General features: G+C 43.7%; 1 protein-coding gene across 1 annotated transcript; it reads right to left on the reverse strand.

Moving 5' to 3' along the window:
- Positions 1 to 8,845: 8,845 nt before the first annotated feature.
- On the reverse strand, positions 8,846 to 17,017 carry LOC146058871 (acidic mammalian chitinase-like). The gene is made up of 11 exons (XM_083171068.1): positions 16,931 to 17,017; positions 16,797 to 16,826; positions 15,454 to 15,655; positions 14,185 to 14,241; positions 13,895 to 14,066; positions 13,177 to 13,301; positions 12,385 to 12,508; positions 12,097 to 12,282; positions 11,770 to 11,886; positions 9,957 to 10,098; positions 8,846 to 9,153 (listed from the first exon to the last, which is right to left on the reverse strand). Exons 1-11 carry the CDS (start codon positions 16,953 to 16,955, stop codon positions 8,882 to 8,884), a joined length of 1,452 nt encoding a protein of 483 aa, XP_083027194.1. The 5' UTR covers positions 16,956 to 17,017; the 3' UTR covers positions 8,846 to 8,881.
- Between the last annotated feature and the right edge of the window lie 4,366 nt (positions 17,018 to 21,383).

Consider the following 21,383-nt stretch of genomic DNA (forward strand, 5'->3'; position numbering starts at 1 on the left):
TACAATAAACTTCAGCTGGATCCCTCCCTTGCTTAAGTGCTCTAAGAATATTCTCAGCTGAAGCTTCAAGATCGGGATCATCATACAATAACCCTAGGGAGCTGAAGAAATTGTCCAGCGAGGTCAAGGCTGGGCTGTCTGAAGGCAGTCCGAAGGCCCAGGTCTGGGGGTCACCTTGAAGTAACGATATTACAAGACCAATACGCTGGGCCTCGGACGTGAAGTAGCGTGGTTTGAGCCGAAAATAAAGCCTACAGCTCTCACGGAAATTTAAAAAAGTTTTGCGATCCCCAGAGAACCGATCTGGTAGGTTCATCTTAGGGTCTGAACCCCCTGACTCTGGGGGCCACATCCTTTGCTCTTGGGATGCTACTTTTAAAGACAATTGCCACACCATCTGAGTGAGCCCCTGGAGCTGATCAGAGAAGGTCTGGGAAGTAGTACTCATCATACCCAATATAGTCTGTCTTTTTCTGGCCGTTATAATGTTACGATTCCCACTGGGGCTCAGGGAGTGGCTGCTGGTAGATGAAGGCAGGAAGTCAGGCGTGAGCCCGTAGCCGGGACCGCCGGTTAGGACGGCCACAGTGGATGCTACACTAACTATGTTGAGTCCCCGAGGCAGATGGTAAACCCCTGCAGGGCTACGCTTCACCTGTGGCCGCGAGTTAGGCCCGCTCCGACCCCGATGCAGCTAGGTCTTAGGAATAGACAAGGGGTAGACGATCGCCACAGGGTACCCAAGAGGACCACTAACTACCGGACCTAGCTGAGAGTTGACCCCTAGCTGCTGGCACCTGGCCAAACCGGGATGCGACCAAGTCGCAGACACAAGTAGACCAGAAGAGGAGTCCCCAGCAGGATACACCACAGGGACGGCGACTCCCCAAAGCATGCACAACGAAGGTGGACACTCCCTGCCTGAAAGATACTACAGATGACTAAAGGGAGAGAAGTACCAGGGAAACAGAATGATATAATTACTGGTGAAGATAATAATGAGCCCACGGAGGGACACGGCCACGGCGGGCCACTGAATACGGATGGAAATGAGCCCACGGAGGGGCACAGCCACGGCGGGCTACTGGACAAAGATATAAAGACCAAGGCTCCACTGGAGCACTTACGTGACCCACGAGTTGATGGAGAATGTGGGCCAAGCGCAGGTTCAGACTGAAGCTGGACACTGGCTGAAGCAGGACACTGGCTGCAGCAGGACACTGGTTGCAGCAGGACACTGGTTGCAGCAGTACACTGGTTGCAGCAGGACACTGGCTGAAGCAGGACACAAGGACCGAGGACAAGGAAGCCCCGGGGACCAGAGAAGCGTGCTAACCATAAGCTGGGCAGCAAGCCAATAGCTCTGGGAAGCTGAAAGCTACAACCAGCGTCTGTGCCCAGCAGACGCCGGCTATTTATTTGATTTTCGCACCGCCTGACGTCACACTGCGCCGCATCCGCCGTCCGTCCGGGTGCATTGCAGTCCGGACGGCGGCGTGCAACATTTGGATTCCCAAGGTCCTAAAAAAAGGCAATTACAAGCATTTATAGATACTGTATAACCCTGTAACTATTCCCCAAATTAGTGGAAGTAAATCAACATAAAATACATCTCAAGATATATCACAAGAACTTACAATTTATTTATGGCTTTCTTAATGAAGTTCAATAGTATGCGTTAACACATTACGGGAAATATCACACTATCACTATTGCTATTATCAATTTGTGCTAAGGCCCCCATACACTAGTCCAATTTGAGCTGATTTCACCCGTTTTGACAGAACGGGCTGAGAAATTGCTCAAATCGTATGTGTTTGACATCCTCCTCGGGTCCAATGCGTGGTCCCATGTGCATCAGACCTGAGCCGGATGTTGGACCTGCTGCCCATCCGACCTCTGACTTGGCTTCCCTCCCGGGGGCAGCGAATGGGGTCATATGCGATACACTGCATGTGATCCTGCCTCCCAGGAAGGTCCGGGGGGAAGCTCAGGGGGGTTGGATGGCCATACACTACTACGATACATTGCAGTAGTGTATGGCCACCTCTACTTGTTACTTTCCTTATTCACTATGCCAAACTTTGTTGAACCTCAGTATACCAGAATTTTTTTAACAACACAATTTTTCAGACATTTAGAAATAATCATGTAGTAAATTCTGCTTACCTGTAATTTTTAGGTGCAGTGATGTGATGGTGGACAGGTTTGTACTTATAATTGACCACACATTTTTTGATTGACAGCCACCATCAAACTTCTAATTAACCTCATGATTGCTCAGAACATATGTTGCAAGTATGATGCTGGGGCTCCTGAAATGCTGCTGAAATGGTAGTGACACACCTGCATGTGAGTTCTCACACGCCCATTACCCCCACAAAATCTGTCACTATCTGTCAATCACTCTGCATCATAATCCTAATCCTCCTTTGAGACTATTTACATAATGGGCAGTGCGACTCTAATGAGTGTCTAAAACATCTGAGCAATGAGTCATGTTCAATGCAGCTGGCAAGGGGGTTAAACGGTGGGGATCACCGAAAACAAGCGACCCTCGCTGTTTAACCCTGGTGCCAGCCTCTCCCCATATTAAATGTTCCGGGGAAACCACTTGCTGTCAGATGACGGTGAGGATTCCCCCAATCATCGAGGCTCGTGGCTAATGCACGGGGCCCGCTGCATTTAGCCGAGAGCCTCACTGTTTTGGCGGACGCTCACTACAAAAACCCAGCGAGGTGGAAACAGTGTGTGCAGGGAGTCAGTTGAATACTGACCCTGTGAGCTGTGACAGTAAGCAGTCAGCACTGCTTGCTGTCACAGCTCGCAAAAACCATTGAATATACCACATGAGGTTTGTGTCCATCTGTGAACCAGGCCTAATGTAACCTTGGGATCTATTACAGTCCCTAGCCTAGAAATACATCATAATGTTATCACTAACTACAGTAAATACAATCTAGAATATTTTAAATTGAAAGAGAGCGCAAAACCAAATTCTAGTTTAATTAATAAGGATTTATTAACCAATCATAAAACTATTTAAAATGTATATTTATAAAATATATATATATATATATATATATATATATATATATATATATATATACACACACAACTAGGTATAACATATAGTACAGTCAAACTTTGAGCTTATGGTAAAGATGCCAATAAATTGTTCCTTATTTCAATATTCTTTAAATTAGTGGAATGGAGTTAGATGAAATTTGTATAGTGGAAATCCCTGTTTGAATAATTACCGTCTGTGATCCTACTCAATCCACGGACCAATATTGCTCCTCTTAAAGCTGACAGTCCCGCCTGATGTCAAATAGTGTCCCAGCGTCAGTGTTGCTTCCCAGCTGCACCTCCCGTCAGGAGGGAGCCCTTTTTGTAGATATCGGGAACTGCTGCTAACAGTGCAGCACCAGGCTCCTGTCACTGTGGAGTCTTTTGTGTCCCCTGAGTGCCCAAACCCCCCTCCCCCTGACAGAGGAGAGATATCACAAAGCCCCTCACTGCACATTGTTGTAATTTGCAATTCAACTGTGGAGGCGGTGGAAACAATATGAAGCAGTACCATTAGAAATGCATCATTTTGGCCCAACCTGGGGCCTTATTCTGATCGGTGCGGCCCGATCAGAATATGCGGCCGCAACCGTGCAGGCGAATCCCCGCCTTCCATATGGATCGCCACCTGCCGTCCGTACGCGGATATGTGGCGATCCGCATGAAATTGGACGGGGATACGCCTCCTCCGTCTTGGGAGCTGCCCCTGCATTCGATGGTCGCCGAACATCGAATGCAGGGCCACACGCTCCACCAGGTCCCGCAACACAAGACCACACGGACACTTGTCCGTGTGATATCATGTATGGGGGCGGGCAGCTGACATCCGGCGATGTCAGATGCCCGCCCCGTACCCACGCGTCACGGCCTCATTACCATGCATACGCCCCGCGTTTGCATGGGAACGCCCATGAAACGGGGGGCGTATGCATAGGGTAATGAGGCTAAGTAGCCCCTCACGCCCCTCTACGCCCCCTGTGCGGCGTATAAAGAATCCGTGCGGCGAAATCGCCTGCACATGCGCAGAGTGACCTCTGCACATGCGCAGACGATCAACATCGGCGGTCCGTCCGCATGCGGGAATATCCGCACCGATCAGAATAAGGCCCCTGCTCCTGAAGCTCACGGAAGCAACAGTTCAAACTTGGTGCCATATTAATCACCACTAAGAAATGGAGCCAATCAGAGCTCACTGTATCAGAGGTCACCTCACTTTTGGCAAACTGCAGCTCCCACTGCTTAGTAAACTAGGTAAATCCCCAGTGTGGATAAATGGTCCGGTTACCCCCCAGCTGTAGTCTGCTGATACAGACTATAAAAAACAGGGAAAGGAAAGGGATAGCCAGTCCTGGATAGGTAGGGGTTTATAAAACAACTGTAGGTGGGCTGGGATTTAAGAGACAGGACCATTGTGTATTCATATACTGTGTGATTATCGTGTTCATCTTTTCTGTGCAGGGCAAGTGTGTTCAAATGTTTTAAGTTTAGACATTGGCCTTTATTCAGATCTAATCGCAGTACAAATTTGTTTGGAAAATGGGCAAAACCATGTGCACTGCAGGTGGGGCAGATGTAACATGTGCAGAGAGAGTTAGATTTGTGTGAGTTATTTTGTTTCTGTGCAAGGTAAATACTGGCTGCATTATTTTTACTCTACTATTTAGATTTCAGTTTCAACACACCCCACCCTAATCTAACTCTCCCTGTTACATCTGCCCCACCTGCAGTGCACATGGTTTTGCCCATTTTCCAAACAAATTTGTACTGAGCTCAGATCTGAATAAGGGCAATTGTGTTGCATTACACACACTGAGTTAGTTTGGGGACTGCTGCTAAAGTTAGTATAGTGGTGATACACTAAGCTAGGTTTAGACCCTGCACAGCGTTAGTGATTTTGTCTCTTTCACTTACAGGGACCTGTATGTGAAGAAGCAGTAGGAGTACAAGATTGACAAGGGTGAGTGCCATCTTTGTTTATCAGTTTGTGTACTGTATGTTTGTTCCTACCTATACTATTTCCTTTCTGGGCGAGAGGTGTTGTTTGCTAGGGTTTCCGGCACCTGGGGCAAGGCAGTCATTCGGTCACCCCCCTTGACTGCGGACGGGGGACCAAATGACTGCCTTGCCCCTGGCGCTGGAGGCTCCGGGGACAGGCAGCGGGAGTTGCGGTCCGTCCAGTGGGGGACGAGCAGCGGGGTCCAGGGATGGGCAGCGGCGGCTTCTTTCACTTGTAGTAAGCTCCAATATTCGCCTGGCAGCAGGAAGCGCTGCTGATTTTGAAAAGACTTGCCGGACGCTGATTGGCTGAGAGAATTCAGCCAATCAGTGTCCAGCAAGTCTATTCAAAATCTGCTTCCTGTCGGGCAAATAGCGTAGCTTGCTTCCAGCTACCGCTACGCCTGTCCCCGGACCCTGCTGCCCGTCCCCGGACCCCACTGCCCGGCCTGACAGTGCCCCCCCCCTTGCAGCGCCCAGTGCGTGTGACACAACCCCCCCCCCCCCCCCCCCCAGTTACGGTCCTGACCTGATGTGCATTAAATTCCTGCTCTAAAGCCATGAGTGCCAAGGATGACTTCCACTTAACCATTTAAGTGCCAAGTGCATTTGTGAAAATAGTTGTGAAAATTGGCAAGTAAACATTTTTATTCATCATAATGACCTGTAATGTTTAACTTATACAGGAAATATAATCTGTTTTTACACAACATTATTTATTTGAATTTATACAACAAATGTGAGTGACGCTGGCATTTTTATTGGATATTATGCACATATTTCATATCTCAAAAACCTAGGTGGGCATATCATTCTGCCTAAGGAAGGACATTTTTCCCATCATCTCCCTCCTCTCCTTCCTTTCAGAACAATGGGGGTTATTCTAGTTCACTAGGAAAGGCACAGTCCCTCTCTAATAGACAAAACCATGTGCACTGCAGGTGTGGCTGATGTAACATGTACAGAGAGAGATACATTTGGGTGTTTTAATGTTTCTGTGCAGGGTAAATACTGGCTGTTTTATTTTTACACTGCAATATAGATATCAGTTGGAAGTACAAACCCCACCCAAATCTAACTGTTTCTGCACACGTTACATCAGCCCCACCTGCAGTGCACATGGTTTTGTCCATTAAAGAGTGATTGTGCCTTTCCGAGTGAACTAGGATAACCCCCATTGCGTCCGTGTCCAATTGGTGTACCAGGACTGTTGATTCACCAGCTTAAAGGTGAGAGCAGGGCCGGCACAACCAGTACACGGTGGGGGGGTTGCGATTCAGCTGCTCCATGGCGGGGGGTCTGCACGAAAGGGTCTGCACGAAAGGGTCTGCACGAAAGGGTAGGGGATTCCGGGTGATTCGGCAGTGAGTGCCGCCAAGTCACTCCACGGGGGGTGTGGGGGGGTGATGCAGCGGTGGGGGGGGGGGGGGGAGTTCACCTCCGCTCACCTCCATCCAGGGGGAGGGACCTGCTCTGAACTGCCGCACTCCCTATGGCCGGCGCTCCCAATGGCCGGCGTCCTAGGCAAATGCCTAAATCTGCCTAGTGGTTCTCACAAATAGACAACTTTATCTGGTTTGGGTCTTGGATTGGAAACATACCTACTGTACCTGCCAATCAAGGGTTTGGGCTCACTGATGGTAGTATGTGCGGAAATAGTCTTGTGTGCTTTGCTATCCAACTTAAATTAGTCATCAATCAACTGAGAATATACATAGAGCTTCATTTGTGCAGATATTGCAGAGGCATTACAGAAACAAGGGCAGTGCCAGTCTGCCTGCTTTTTCTTGTGTTGCAGGAAAGGGCTCCCTCTTGTGGTTTGCAGATGTTTAGCTCCATAATATGTAAAATAAATTCCAAATTGAGCAATTTAAAAAAAATAAGAAAAATTGACCAAGGGATTTGTTTTGTGTGTAATTAGATTGGGATTCTTCCATAGGTTTCACTCTATTTTGCCCATTGATCTTGCATGCTTTGTGATTCAGAGTATACTTATGTCATTTATGGCTATTTCCTGCCTTTTTGTTAATTTTCCATTGTAATAAAATTAGCTGTTAATTTCCTTTTAAGATTTCTTTCTTGTAAATAAGTTTAGGATGGTAAAGGACAATGATTTACAGTTCAAGCTGCAGGATATACAAGAGTTTATGAATATCTCTTCTATCATATGGTTGTTGCTGTTGAAATGTATAGTAAAGGTTTTAGATAAACTTATTTTCTGTAGTTATGGCTCAATATGTAATCTATTTTGTCCATTATGAAGTTTATTAGAAATGTCACTCATGATCAATAAATAGTGCCTTGTATGTTCCCGGGATGTACTAAGGGAAAAATGTGGCAAAACCCCCGTTTTGGGGGGTTTTACTGCATTTTTAAATGTACTGATACCCGACGCCGTGTCTTCACAGGGCAGGGCATCGCCACATTTGGGTGGTGATACCCTATAAAAGCCTATGGGCTTCTATTGCCGCCTGCTGACCCTCGCTGCAGATGCTTACCCCACTCCCCGTTCTCCATCAAACTCCCCCCCCTAGGCGCATATGTTAATACACATGCGCTAGCATCGCTGCGGTGGCGCGGTGAGGGGAGGCAATGTATTTTAATACATCCCACCCTATGTCTGATGCACCATACAGTGATTTGACATCACAAGTACACAGAGTGTAAGGGGGGTATCTTATTACATGCATTAATTTACCGCAAGATTTTAAAAAAAATCAGGTGTTTTAGCCCAATATACTATCTGGATATCCATTTTTACCATACAGTCAATTACCCATTATTGGGCGATAAAACCTAGGAACCAGGAAAAGTTCTCGGACCCATGTGTTATCAGCCCAAAAACTTCTCTCCTAAAGGTGCCCATACATGGTTCGTTTGCACCGTGCGATGCGATGCGCGCTCCCGCGAGCATCTCATCGCATGGTACAAAAAGTATGTGCTGCACATAATTTTTGTACTGCTTTCTGATCGCATTGCACGCAAATTGCATGCAAAACGCATGCGTTGTGATGCGGCCCATAACGGGTGCAATCATGTCACCAAGGGCGTAACTACCATAGGTGCAAGGGATGCAGCTGCTATGGGGCCCAGAGCTAAAGGGGGCCCATCTTTGCTGTCTAAGTAATATGTTTTACATACATTTATCACCATCAGTTGCTAAATAGGGGCCCTTACAAACTTTTGCTATGGGGCCTATAAATATGTAGGTACGCCTCTGCATTGCACCGTGTATGGGCACCTTTAGGCATGCAAAGCAGAATCCCCAGTAAATGCAGGGGGAGCAGGAGATCACCGTTACACAGCTGATGATCGCTGAAGAGATGCCATGTACATGTGCAAGGCATCTCAACAGTGCAGGGAGGTAGTCAAGGTCTGCCTAGCTGGTAGAGGAGTGATGGGCATGCAACAAATGCATAGTAGCACATTATAGAGATCAGACTTTCTGACAGAGCTGCGGTGGGTCCTAGTGCCTGCCAGTTCCGTACCTAGAAGAAACTGCTCCAACCTTCTTATATCCATAAGACATACTGTTGTGAATTCTCTTGTAAAACATTATGGTTCATCTCATAAATCATTACATAGGAACAATATTGCACACCGTCAGCCCTGCACAATCCACTTGAAATAGCACACCAGACAGCTGTAGATCACTATAAATCATACATTTTCTTCATTGCAAATTTTACATTTTTTTTTTTACTTAACAATATTGTTCATCACTAGTACACAAGATAATTTTATGTTTGTATGTTTATTGAATTTATCACTGGTAGCGTTTTATTGACATCTCAATGTATACTTCTCATTTATCTGTTTATGCCCAGTTACAGCAATTGCAGCTGGTATCAAAAACTAATCCTGTTTGGCAGGACTGCTGGTAGGTGATTCCGTTCAGACAATTATAGAAACCATTTTTGCTTGTGGGGCTTGGGTAAAGACCATTAGATTTTCCAACACAGAAGCTGCTGCTACCACTTCCACCTCCGCTGGCATGGGTTGGACCTGCTGCTGTGTTTCCACCTCCGCTGGCAGGGGTTGAACCTGCTGCTGTGTTTGGTGCTACCGTTACTGTTGGTGTCTTACAATCTGCATGAAGATAAATGTAATATTAATATATGTATATATCATTATTAGATAAATGCTGTTATACATCCAACAGCATTCTATACATGGCAGATATATTTTACATTTCTACTAAAGTACTTAATAATAACATGTATTAGCACATTTAGATGATGTATGGCAATTGGTCATCGGCAATGGCTCTTAGATCACCAACATAGGGCATCTCTTCAATCATAGGACCAGTGCTATTTTTCAGCAGGAACCAGCAGGAACTCAGTTCCTGAACCTCTAATTAAATATGACATCATCAAGAACTGAAAATGTACTTTCCATAAGATAAGTTTTATTTTAAAGTCACCTGTGAGTGCCTTTGTTTCTAAATACAATATATACATCTATCCCTCCCTCCCTTTCTCTATTATATATATATTTTGTTTATTTAATTGATCCACCTCCAGACCTGGAGTTCCTGCACCTATTTTTCCAGAAAAATAGTACTGCATAGGACATAAATCTAGCTAACAAATTGCATTTTTTGTAAAGCTGTAATAGTGACTAAATTGACACCCAAATAGAAATGTTATAATACAGGCTTTCCTATTGAGGCTTTATTACTAGCATACAGTATTTACTGATGGATCCCATATACTGATTTGCTCAACCAAACGCCCTCTCTCCCCTGCCATTTTCCCCATTTGTAAACAGTACTCGGGAGCTATTGGTCTTCGTATTCCTTCAAAATAAAAAGTCTGTCTTATTTAGAGCACATCTAAATAAAATGTGTTTGGAAACACAATACATATACATAGTTTCTTAACACTTACTTGGGAAAGAGATTCCCAGAGCTGATTTCAGTGTGTTCATTAAAGGATATTTCCCTTGACCACAGAAAGCTCCACTAAAGTCATCCAAGGGAAGAGCCCATACCATAGCACCTCCAAAGTTATTCTTCAGCAGCCATTCTGCCTACAAGAGGGAGAAGACACATGACATTCATTACTGGACAAACAACTCTTCCCAGCATCCTTTACTCATTTCATACCTTTTGCAGTTCGACATTTTTTTTTTACATTTAATGGAAATTTGAAAACCATTTTATAATGCTTCTCTACATGTCAATGTCTACAAATTGCTAAACACATTTTACTGATAACGTTGTATGGTCAACATAAGGATAATAGCAGTGTTTTCCCTTAATAGACATAGATTGATATCATGAAATTGCTATATAATTATTGTCTGCTCAGTACTTGATTAGTTTCACGGCGGCAGCATGGTCTGAGTCCCCTTGTGGGGCTCGCTGCGCTCGCCCACGCTACGGGCTTGGACCATATCTAAAATCGACTCCGTGCCAACGTGGATAGTGGGGGTATGAACTATACACGTTGGCATGGAGTTTATTTAGTTTATTTTAGAAAGTTTGGCTAGCGCCGAACCCAGAAGTAGCGCGTGGCCATGCTGCTGCCGTGAAAATAAACAAGTACCATCTGCTCTTAAACTAGTTCAAACTTACCATGAAATATTTTGGCTCTTAGCTACCAGCTCTATTACAATATTCCTAGTTCCATAAATTGCATACTGTTACCAATCATTTTGTTGCTCAACAAGAGTTAGCCAAAGGTTCCCAAGCTCTGCCATTACAGTCCAGGTTTTAAGGCTTGAGTACATGTGATTTAGTACATACCTCAGTCAATTTGATTTAATCATCTGGACTGAAACATTGATATCTTAAAAACCTGGCCTGTAATGGAGGAGCTCGGAAAACTCTGATTTAGCCTTTAGGTACTAACAGTTGGTTTTCCCTGTTTACATGTTGAGTTTATATGTTAACAAGGTGAAATGCTGGGAATGGAAACTGTCCTCAACCAATAGCGCTCAGTGCCCCATCAATGGTCCCCAGTCCTTCAGCATTGGTTCTCCTTACCTCGTCACTGTTTTCTTCTTAAATATGTGATGCTTTAAATGTATGTCTTGTTATGTTTTTGTCCTTTTTAAGATATGCTATTTTACTAACGATATAGTTAATGTGGTTTAGTGTGTACCAACTATATTGTTAACGGTGCATGCTCCTGGTATCAAACCCTCCTGTTGTCTGAACATTCAGTCAAATCTAACTATATCGTCAATGACTCCATGTTCGGTGGAGGCCCAGGTGCCCCCTCTTCTCCATAGCAGACATCAGGAAGGCAGAGAGAGAGATGAATGACCGGCTGTCTACGAGGTTATTGTATAATAAATAGGTATGTACTAACTAAGAACACATTGTAATTGTGTATGTATGTAAAAGATAAATGCCGGCAATAAACCTGATGCAGAGTACTACAGTAGACCGTTGTAGTTTTTCTATACATCTGCCACAATGCCTCTCTATCACACTACGGGTGAAATTTACTAAGATGTGAAATACACTTCACAGGTCATGTTGCTATGGGCAACCAATCAGAAGCTAGTTCTTATTTATTTACCATCCTCTAAGATAGTAGACAGGATGTGATTGGTTGCCCATAGCAACATGTGTACTTCACATCTTAGTAAATGTCACCCTACATTTCTAGATCCTAATGCTGCTCTACTAGGCCAGTTTGTTGTCTGGTTTCTGACTGCTTCTAGCTTATTTGAGAATGAAAATATACATACCTTGATCTGGAAACTCTTCTGGTTGTCATATCCAACCCATTGACTACCCTTATAGGCATAGGGGACTGCTTGTGGAGTGTTCCATACTTCTGTAGCACCTTTCAAGAAACCACAGACCTGTTTGAAAATAGAAAGACAAGTGTTTGTTTTTGTTTGAACACGAAAAAGCATCTAATCCACAAACTTGTGCATATGCTGGCACCACATTTTTTAATATAGCACATTTGGGAGTTTATTTATACAGTTTAAAATTCAACTTTGATAGAACCTAAAGCAAGAAAAACAATGTAGAAAATAAATCAAATAGTCAAGTCACTATGAGGATACCTCAAAGTATGCCATAAATCCAGCCTCCTGTGTGAATGGAGCGGATGGACCATTACCAGTGGTTGGGGCACCAAGGCCATTGTTGGAAGGGTTAGTGAGTGTGTAGGATCGTCCATAGGCTGGAAATCCAACCATGAGCTTTTCTGGGTCAGCTCCATTATTTTTCCAGTAGTTCATAGCATAATCCTAAAATGTAAAAGGAGTGACAAATGTCAGCACCAAATCTGTACAAATCACCAAAGACACCAGGAGAATGTACTAAGCAACAACACCAACAAGATAACATACCACATTGAAGTATATGTATCCACCCTGATCAGCTGGGCCCTGGTAAAGGGGACTATCCTCTCCTGTGAATCCTTCCCATGAACCACGCAAGTCATATGTCATCACATTTATAAGGTCCAGGTACCTACGGATGAAATAGACACCACTGCAATTTCCGCACTACAGCACAATGTATTGCAATTAAAACATGATCACCCTAATATTTCATTGGCTGATAAATCAGTTTGGTATCTTTCATAATGACTAATTAGCATGTAATTAAAAAGGAGTTTCCCTGTAAATAATATCATTACCCAGGACTATATTTGCCAGGAATTTACCATATAATCCTACGGGCATCAAACAATGGTTTCTTTGTTATTTAACTATTATTATGTACTTTATTTTTTACATTTATTTAGCAATTTTACCAAAATATCTATTTCATTTTATTTATTTAAAAGTTGTTATGTGTATGGGGCCTCAAAGCTTAGATCATCAGTCTGATGACTTCCCTGATAGGCATAGGGGACTTCTTGTGGAATGTCCCATACTTCTGTAGAACCTTTCAAGAAACCACTGCAATCCAATGCTCACGAGTGTGGGCAATCTTGTCCGCAGATTACTGCACTGGTCATTAGCTGCCACTTTTGTGCAGTTATCTGCAGGCGAATAAGCCAAGTGAACCCATTTGGATGGCTCAATGAAACGGGATCAAATCAGTTTGCCTATCATTTATATGGCTATTTGGGCAGATATTCATACTTTGGACAACCAGAACCCATCATACCACATTTTGCAACAGATGCTTACTGAGATAACTGTGGAATTTGGTATGCATTTTCTATGGTGGGCTTGCCAGCAGACACAGCCGCAGACATGAGCAGACGAGGCTTGTTGGTTTGACTGGCTTCCTGGACAAATGCCTCATACATTTCCTGCAATACAATAATGTAGCATAAATCACATTGTTCCCCCATACTAAAATGTATAATTCAAATGTTGATTATATATTTACTCATTTATGTGCCCACTTATTATTGGCTAACTTTATTTTTTGCTCTCAATGCAGGTGGTTACCATAAGTGAATCTAATGTACAAAGATGGGAGTTCTATTAAAGATCTGATGTTGCCCATAGAAACCAATCAGATTATACTTCATATGATTTCCTCTTTCTAGAACATGGATGGGGGACCTTTGGACCTTTCTGTGGACACACCCCCTTTTGTCAATCTGCAGGCGGGACATTGAATAACAGGAGAGTGGGCCGAGAAAGGGCCAGGGTCCCAACAGTCGTGAACCGGGATTGAATACCCACATGTATTTATGTCTCATATACACCCTGCACACAGCCTGAAGATTTTCGCTCCCCTGCTCCGTCATTCAAGATGTTTGCACATCCTATAGCTGTCATTCTCTTACGTGTCTTGTGTCTTTATTTTATGTCTCCCTATTAATAGGCTATTGTACCCTGCTTGTAGAAAAGCTTTGTAAGGCTGTTGCTATAAATGTAATGTAGAGTTTGTTACCTGTAGCAGGACAGAGTACTGTTGCTGAGTCTGAGGAGGACTACCTCTGTCTGAATCCCCAGGATACTCCCAGTCAATATCCAGTCCATCAAAGCCATACTGCCTCAGAAATGTTATAACAGAATTGATAAAAGTCTGGCGGTTCTGGGGATTGGACACCATGTTGTTAAATCTGTATAAACCGAAACATCATCTTTGTCAACCATCAAAAAATGGTACTGTAGTAAAATTCAATTGAACAGATAATAGAAGGTGAGGTACAAATAAGAGTTGAATTGTGTTGTTATTACCCAGAGGTTCCATAGTTCCAGCCTCCGACAGAGAGAAGGGTTTTCAGTTCACTGTTGCTGTACGTGACAAGACGAGTATGTAAGTTACACAAAATAGATTACTTTTTAACGTGTTTATAAGGTGTTTGGAAAATTGTGCTTTGCATATTATGGGTGAAATGTAATAGGATGAAAGATTCAGAAAGTGAGATTCGGTAAGAAATCTCCAGTTTTATTAAAGCAGCGAACATTTACACTGCAAAATCAAACTGGTTTTGCAGTGCTTTAAAAAAAAACTAGAGATTTCTTACCAAATCTCTCACTTTCTGACTCTCTCATCCTATTAAATTTCACCCACCGTGTATTGTGTATGTTGCATTAGCAATGTTTAAACATTATTCTGAATAGAAAAGTGTGTTGTGCTGATGTATCATAATAATTCTTCAGATTTATAGTGCTCCCAGTCAGTCACATGTGGATCATCAAGTTGTTTATTATGACCTAATTAACTCCGCATTAAGATCAATTTGTGAATGATCTGCCAAAAGTTAAATAATGATCGCAGAGCCTGATTCAGACCTGACCGCTAATGTGAGAATTTGCAGTGGACTGCGAGGAGGAAGCACAGACAAAAAGAGAAAACGCCCATAGCTAATTTGCAAGAGAATTGCCTATGGAACACTAATCTGAGGCGTCAAAATAATCTATGACAGGGTGGAAGTGTTCATCGCTGACATCACAAACGCTCTTCATAAACGCCTGGGCATGTCAACATTTTTACTGACACAACTGGGAACACGGAAGGTTTCTACCCACAAATGTCAACCTTTTGTCAGTCAGTCAGGCCACATTGAATTTACAATCCATACACATTTTATGTTGCTAATGACCCTTGCCCATGCATGATGAGAATGGTACACATATACAGTCTTTTATAATCACTCAATTTGAGAATTGTTTAATTAGCGGCCAGAATCAGGCCCTCAATGTACATATGTTTAATCACCAACTGACCCTAATGTTGGGACTCCTGTAACTCAATTGTATGTGGCAACCAAGATCTGTGCAATTTAGTTCTGCATATGCATAGCCAAATTGGAAACAGATCCAAGCAGATTTAAACATGCCTGAACAGTATTACGGAATGAGAAAAAAATCTATGTAGCCTAAAATAATACAACAGCAATGCATCTGACCAGTGTTTACCTGGCATGTGTCTAAAAGCTGAAATAGTTGAGGTTGCATAAATTAAACATCTAAAAGGTAACATGTTATATTGTCAGTACGTACTAGTTCTTTAAGGCATTGAAGGAAGCATAGAGTGTTGGATCATTCCATTCGAATGTTGCAATCTGGTTGTTGGTCATGGTGGCAAATGCATAGATCAGATGGGTACACATGCATGGGTCAACATTGTCTGGCATATATTTGGCTGCTCCAGGGTAGTATTGAGCCCAGTTGGTAAAGTAACATACCAACTTGGCAGAAGATCCTGGTCAATTGAAAAAAATATGACATATGCCAATTAAAAATAATTAACAATGCACAACCAATAAACACAGCAACTGCAGATACACATAGAAGTCTGTTATAGCATCAAGTTACAGTAAATTAATTAGGCTGAGAAATGCTTTAACCCATTCAATTAAAGTGCAGATTTATTGACTGTTGGAAAAATCGTCATGGTCAGAAAACACGTGGAATTACTCACAGATGTACTTGTTTTAGTTGAAACTTCAGCTGTTTACAACAATTTCTTTGGCGATTCAAAAATTAATCGGAAATGGTCAAAAGATGATTGAACATAGTTGAATACTCTCTTTATTCAGGTTATATGCTTTGTGCACTTTCTTTTAGCTGGAAGCACACATTACCCCATAAAAACAAATTGTATGCAGCGCAGAGCCGGATTGGCCATTATGCAACACAGCATTTGCCTAGAGCCGAATGAACTTTGAGGAGTCTGCATAACTAAAGGCAGTTATGTGTTATTTTTGGAGAGTGGAAATGCACCATAAAATATGTTGTCTAAAGACCTATTGGGGGAAGTTACTAAGATGGGAATTATACTTCCCATGTGATGTTGCTATGGGCAACCATTCATTTATTTAGCACCCTCTAGAAGATAGAAGACCGGATCTGATTGATTGCCCATAGCAACATCATATGTGAAGTCTAATTCCCATCTTAGTAAATTTCCTGCATCGGGTGTTGATCAGAGTCAGTTTGTAGGTCTTATTCAGGCTTGCAAGGAAAGCAAAAAGCACACATCTGGGCAAAATCATGTTGTACTGCAGGTGGAGTAGATCATGTTCAGAGAAAGTTAGATTTGGGTGGGATATGTTCAAACTGCAATCTAAATTGCAGTGTAAAAATAAAGTTGTCACATTTGTGGGCTACATGCAGAAGTAGCCATTATTTACCCTGCACAGAATTTTTTTTAACCATCTAAAATCTAAATCTCTCTGCACATCTTCCATCTGCTGCACCTGCAGTGTAACATGGTGTGTCAAAGCAAATAAGTAGCAGTTGTACACTTCACTGCATTACTATACATATACTATACATATACTAAACGAAAGGCAAAAATAAATTACAGAACATCAATTCCTTTTTTTTTTTACACGACTTACCCAACTGCACATGCAGTAGGAGGGCCAAACCTGAAAGAAAGAGATTGAGCATGATGGAATGAATAAATTAAGTCATTTTTGCACAGAAAGCAGTTAACAGCTGGCTATGTATAAGGCCACTGATAGAAACTCACCTGTGATCAACAGCAGTTTGTTCATCTTCAAGCCGTAGTAGGCTCCTGGACGAATGTGGCTGGCTTATATCAGGAGTTGTTCACCTCCAACTTGACCGAGACATGCATTGTACACAAAGCTTTTGTTGATTTAAAATATGTTTACCTTTACTGTATCAGCGACTTTTTCATTTCAGGTCACTTAAATTGTTGAATCACATTCAAACTCTGGGGCAGATGTATCAAGCCTAGATATAGAGGTGATAAGGTGGGAGGTGATAACGCATCAGCCAATCAGTTCCTAACTGTTATTTTGCAAACACAGCTTGTTGGCTGGTGCATTATCATCTTTCACCTTATCACTGCCATATCACCACTTTATTGCTGCCCATACACTTACGAGATATTGCATGCTATCATTCTAATTTGACCACATCTGTTCGATACATCAAATGATTGTATGCACATTTTGTGCACCATGTAATGCGATGTGCGATCCTGCCGGTCGAATATATCACGTATCATGGTCTTATGTTCTGCACATATTATTTATCGAATTGTGTGGTCGAATGCTGTTTTGTGCACAGGATATTTCTATCTGTGACGTTCAATTGCTGAAGATATCTGGTCACTTCCTGGCCACTCCTCTTCCACCCACTGTGCATATGACTGGAGAGGAGGCTGGAAGCACGCTGCTGGGCTCCCAATCTGCAGGGGAAAAGGTAGGCAGACTACACCACTGGCCACCAATGATTATTATGCTGTGTAACCACCATTGCACACCATTATTCTGCTCTACCCACCATATACTGGCCCACTGCCCAAAATGCTGCTCCATTGCAAGCTGCTGGCCGCATCCTGCCTGCCATTATGCAGACCCATTTGCACACCATTATGCCGCCCTACTGCCAACTGCACACCATTATACTACAGCACCCTGCATACCATTATTTTGCCTCACACCATTACTCAGGCGCAGTGCACACCATTATGCTGCCCCACTGCACACCATTATGCAGGCCCAGTGCACACCATTATGCTGCGTTACTGCCCACCATTAAACATAGCGCTATTCGGGAGGAGGAGCCGCAGGATGTAAATACACATCCTGTGTCTCCTCCTGACAATTCGTACTGGTGTTGGGTGATTCATTTTGTTTTTTGCCAAGACCCATGGATGTTACTGGGAACGAAGAGGACATGATATATGCCAGAGGACCCCCATGAGTATGGATTCCTTCCACAGTGCAGGGTCCCCTGAGCTTGTCAGGCTGCACCACTCCAGGGCATCGCTCCTTAACACACAGGTTCACACAATTTTTTATTTGTACGTGTTTTGTATATGTATTTTATCCACATACTTTTTTTTTACTTATGGAACACCCCTTAACACTATTAGTTGTTTTCACATACCCCACATTCTGACACCGTACACTTTATAACACTTCACTGCTATACTTTATTTATGTAATGCTCTGAGGGGGGAAGGGGGGGGGGGGGGGGGTTGGCTGGACTGGTTTGGGGGGTGTCCTGCATCACAGATGTGAACCCCAGAGTGCTCAACAGAGGTGACATCAATGTTGGTGGGCAGGTTAATATCTTTGGGCAATTATAATTAAAATAAAAAGGAATATATATGTTAGCATTTATGATTGCATAGTGCACTGCAGCCCTCCCCCTGTTTTGCCACCATCAGAAATATGACTTTATGCTAATGCTAGCTTCATTGCATGTGACTCATAATCAAGCCCTGCTGGAAGCAGTGCTGGACTGGTGGAATTGGATCCAATTCATACCTGTGTGCAGGGCCGGTGTAAGGCTTCCTAGCACCCTAGGCAAAACTTCAACCAACCTACTGCCCCTCCCCCCGAATTTGCCACCAATATCAACTTTCCAACCCCTTAAGGCATACCTGCCTAACATTCCAGAATGGCAGGGAGGCTCCCAAAAATTGGGTGGTCCTCCCAGCCCCCCAGGAAGGTGGGCAAGTCCCTTGCTTTTCCTGGAAGCTCATCTCCCCTTTGCCACTCACAACAGAGTAGAAGGAAGAGGGGGAAGCAAAGTTGGGAAGTATGCCTCAAGGGAAAGTATGGAGGTGATGTCTTAAAAGTTCCAAAACAGCCACCTGCATTAAGTACAAGGATCCTCATAGACATTCTTGATTTTTTGATAGACAGATTTGATGGCGCCCCCCAAGATCCCAGCTCCCTAGGCAGCGGCCTAAAGCTGACTAATGGTAGAGCCGGCCATGCCTGTGTGTAACACATAAGAGCTTGTGGAGATGCTGGTGATTCATATTGCGTATAGATATTTATCTGTCATGATACATAATTTGTAAAGAGTTATTTTGATATTTGTCTGTTGACCATTGGATTGGAGATTCTGTGTGGAAACTAAAAGGAAAGGTCAGACAATTAAAGAAAGCGCAGCTATTGCTGGCATTAGGGTTCAGATGTCATTTGTGTCGAGGGTCGACTCCTTCAAATGTCGAGGGTCGAGGGTCGACTCCTTCAAATTCCTAGAAACAAAGATTTCCTGCGACCTCAAATGGGGTCCCAACATCATTACAACTGTCAAGAAGGCTCAGCAGCGGTTGTTCTTCCTGAGGCAACTCAAGAAATTCAACATCCCGCAGGAGCTGCTGCTCATCTTCTACATTGCCATAGTAGAGTCTGTCCTTTGCTCCTCGATCACAATCCGGTTCGGAGGAGCAAACGAGAATGACAGACGAAGGTTGCAAAGAGTGGTGAGGATGGCAGAAAAGATCATTGGGGCGGAGCTCCCCACTGTCCAAGAACTATACCTAGCCAGGGTCAATAAGCGTGCAGGAAAGATCTTGGCGGACAAGCTACACCCTGGCCACAACCTGTTTGAACCCCTTCCGTCAGGCAGACATTTTAGGTCCATCCCAGCAAAGACGACAAGAACTACAAAAGGCTTCTTCCCAATAGCTGTCCACCAACTAAACCATATTGAACGTACCAAATACTAAATACTAACTCAAACTGTTCTAGATATATGTGAAATGTATGTGATGTATGTTTATGACTCTCTTCCCACCCCCTTTGTGTTCCCTGATTGATGCTGCACTGTTACCACAAAAAATTCTGATTCTGATTTAGAATGTGGCAGGAGGCTTCTCTACAGCATGTTGCATGCTGGGAATTCTCAATCAAGCGCAAAATGCTCATGCACCAGCTGTTATTTATATACATCACATATCTGCTAACTGTCCCAATTTTCACTGAACCATCCCATTTTTTTTTTTGGGAATGGTTTGGCGTTCAGCTCAGGGCCAGCAGTGTCACAAGATTGGCGGAGAAGAGCAGTGGTGAACATATACTGTTCGCATGCAGGTATTGAGAACACAGGCAGTGATAGATCGCTCAACACACAGCACTGGTGATTTGGTAAGACATCTCCAGTTTTTTAAAGCAGCAATCCTTTACACTGCAAGATCAAACTGGTTTTGCAGTGTAAATGATTGCCACTTTAAAAATACTGGAGATTTCTTACCAAATCTCTCATTTTCTGAATCTCTCATCCTATTAAATTTCATTATTATCACAGGCGTGCGCACGGGGGGTGCCACGGGCACATGCACCTCCTAATGACCGCCGGCATCCCCATATGATTGCACGCAAAATGTGGATTCCTGACCCGAAGCAGCAGCACCCGGTTACCCACAGCCTGCTCTAGGGCACCTTAATTGCCTAGGGGCAGGCTCAGATTCATGATGGTGGTTTGTGGGGCACCTGCCAGGGGCTCTGATCTAGCGCTTCCACTGGTAGTACAGCTCACACAGCTGAGCTACACTGAGACTGGCAGCGTGAAGGAGTGCCGGAGCGAGATGGTTTGTGGCATGGGCTAGATGTATCAAGCTTCCAAAGTGATAAAATGGAGAGTGATAAACAGCCAAGTCAGCTCTTACCTGCCTTGTCACAGACTGGGTTTGAAAAATAACAGGCAAGAGCTGATTGGCTTGCTTTTTATCACGCTCCATTTTATAACTTTTTGAAGCTTGATACATCTTGATACACCCCAATCATCCCCCCCCCAACTACCCAACTCTGTTATCCTTCTGCCCTACTACAGCTGACAAAGTCTGCTCCCTCATCTCATCCTCCCCCCCCTACCTGTCCCTTGGACCCTCTCCCCTCCCATCTCCTCAGTTCCCTCTCTCCAACTGGCTGCTCCCACCTTGCTCACCTCTTTAACCTATCTCTTTCTACTGGCATCTTTCCCTCACCCTTCAAACATGCTCTGGTCTCACCTATTCTTAAAAAACCAAACCTGGACCCTTTATCTCCCACAAGCTACCGCCCTATATTTCTCTTCTCCCATTTGCCTCTAAAATACTAGAACGGCTGGTTTACAGGCGTCTCACCAGCTACCTGTCTGAACACTCCATCCTTGATCCCCTTCAATCTGGCTTTCGCCCACTCTACTCCACTTAGACTGCCCTAGTGAAAGTC

Source organism: Crinia signifera, chromosome 2 (assembly GCF_055691185.1).
Source record: "Crinia signifera chromosome 2, ASM5569118v1, whole genome shotgun sequence".
Taxonomy (NCBI): domain Eukaryota; kingdom Metazoa; phylum Chordata; class Amphibia; order Anura; family Myobatrachidae; genus Crinia; species Crinia signifera.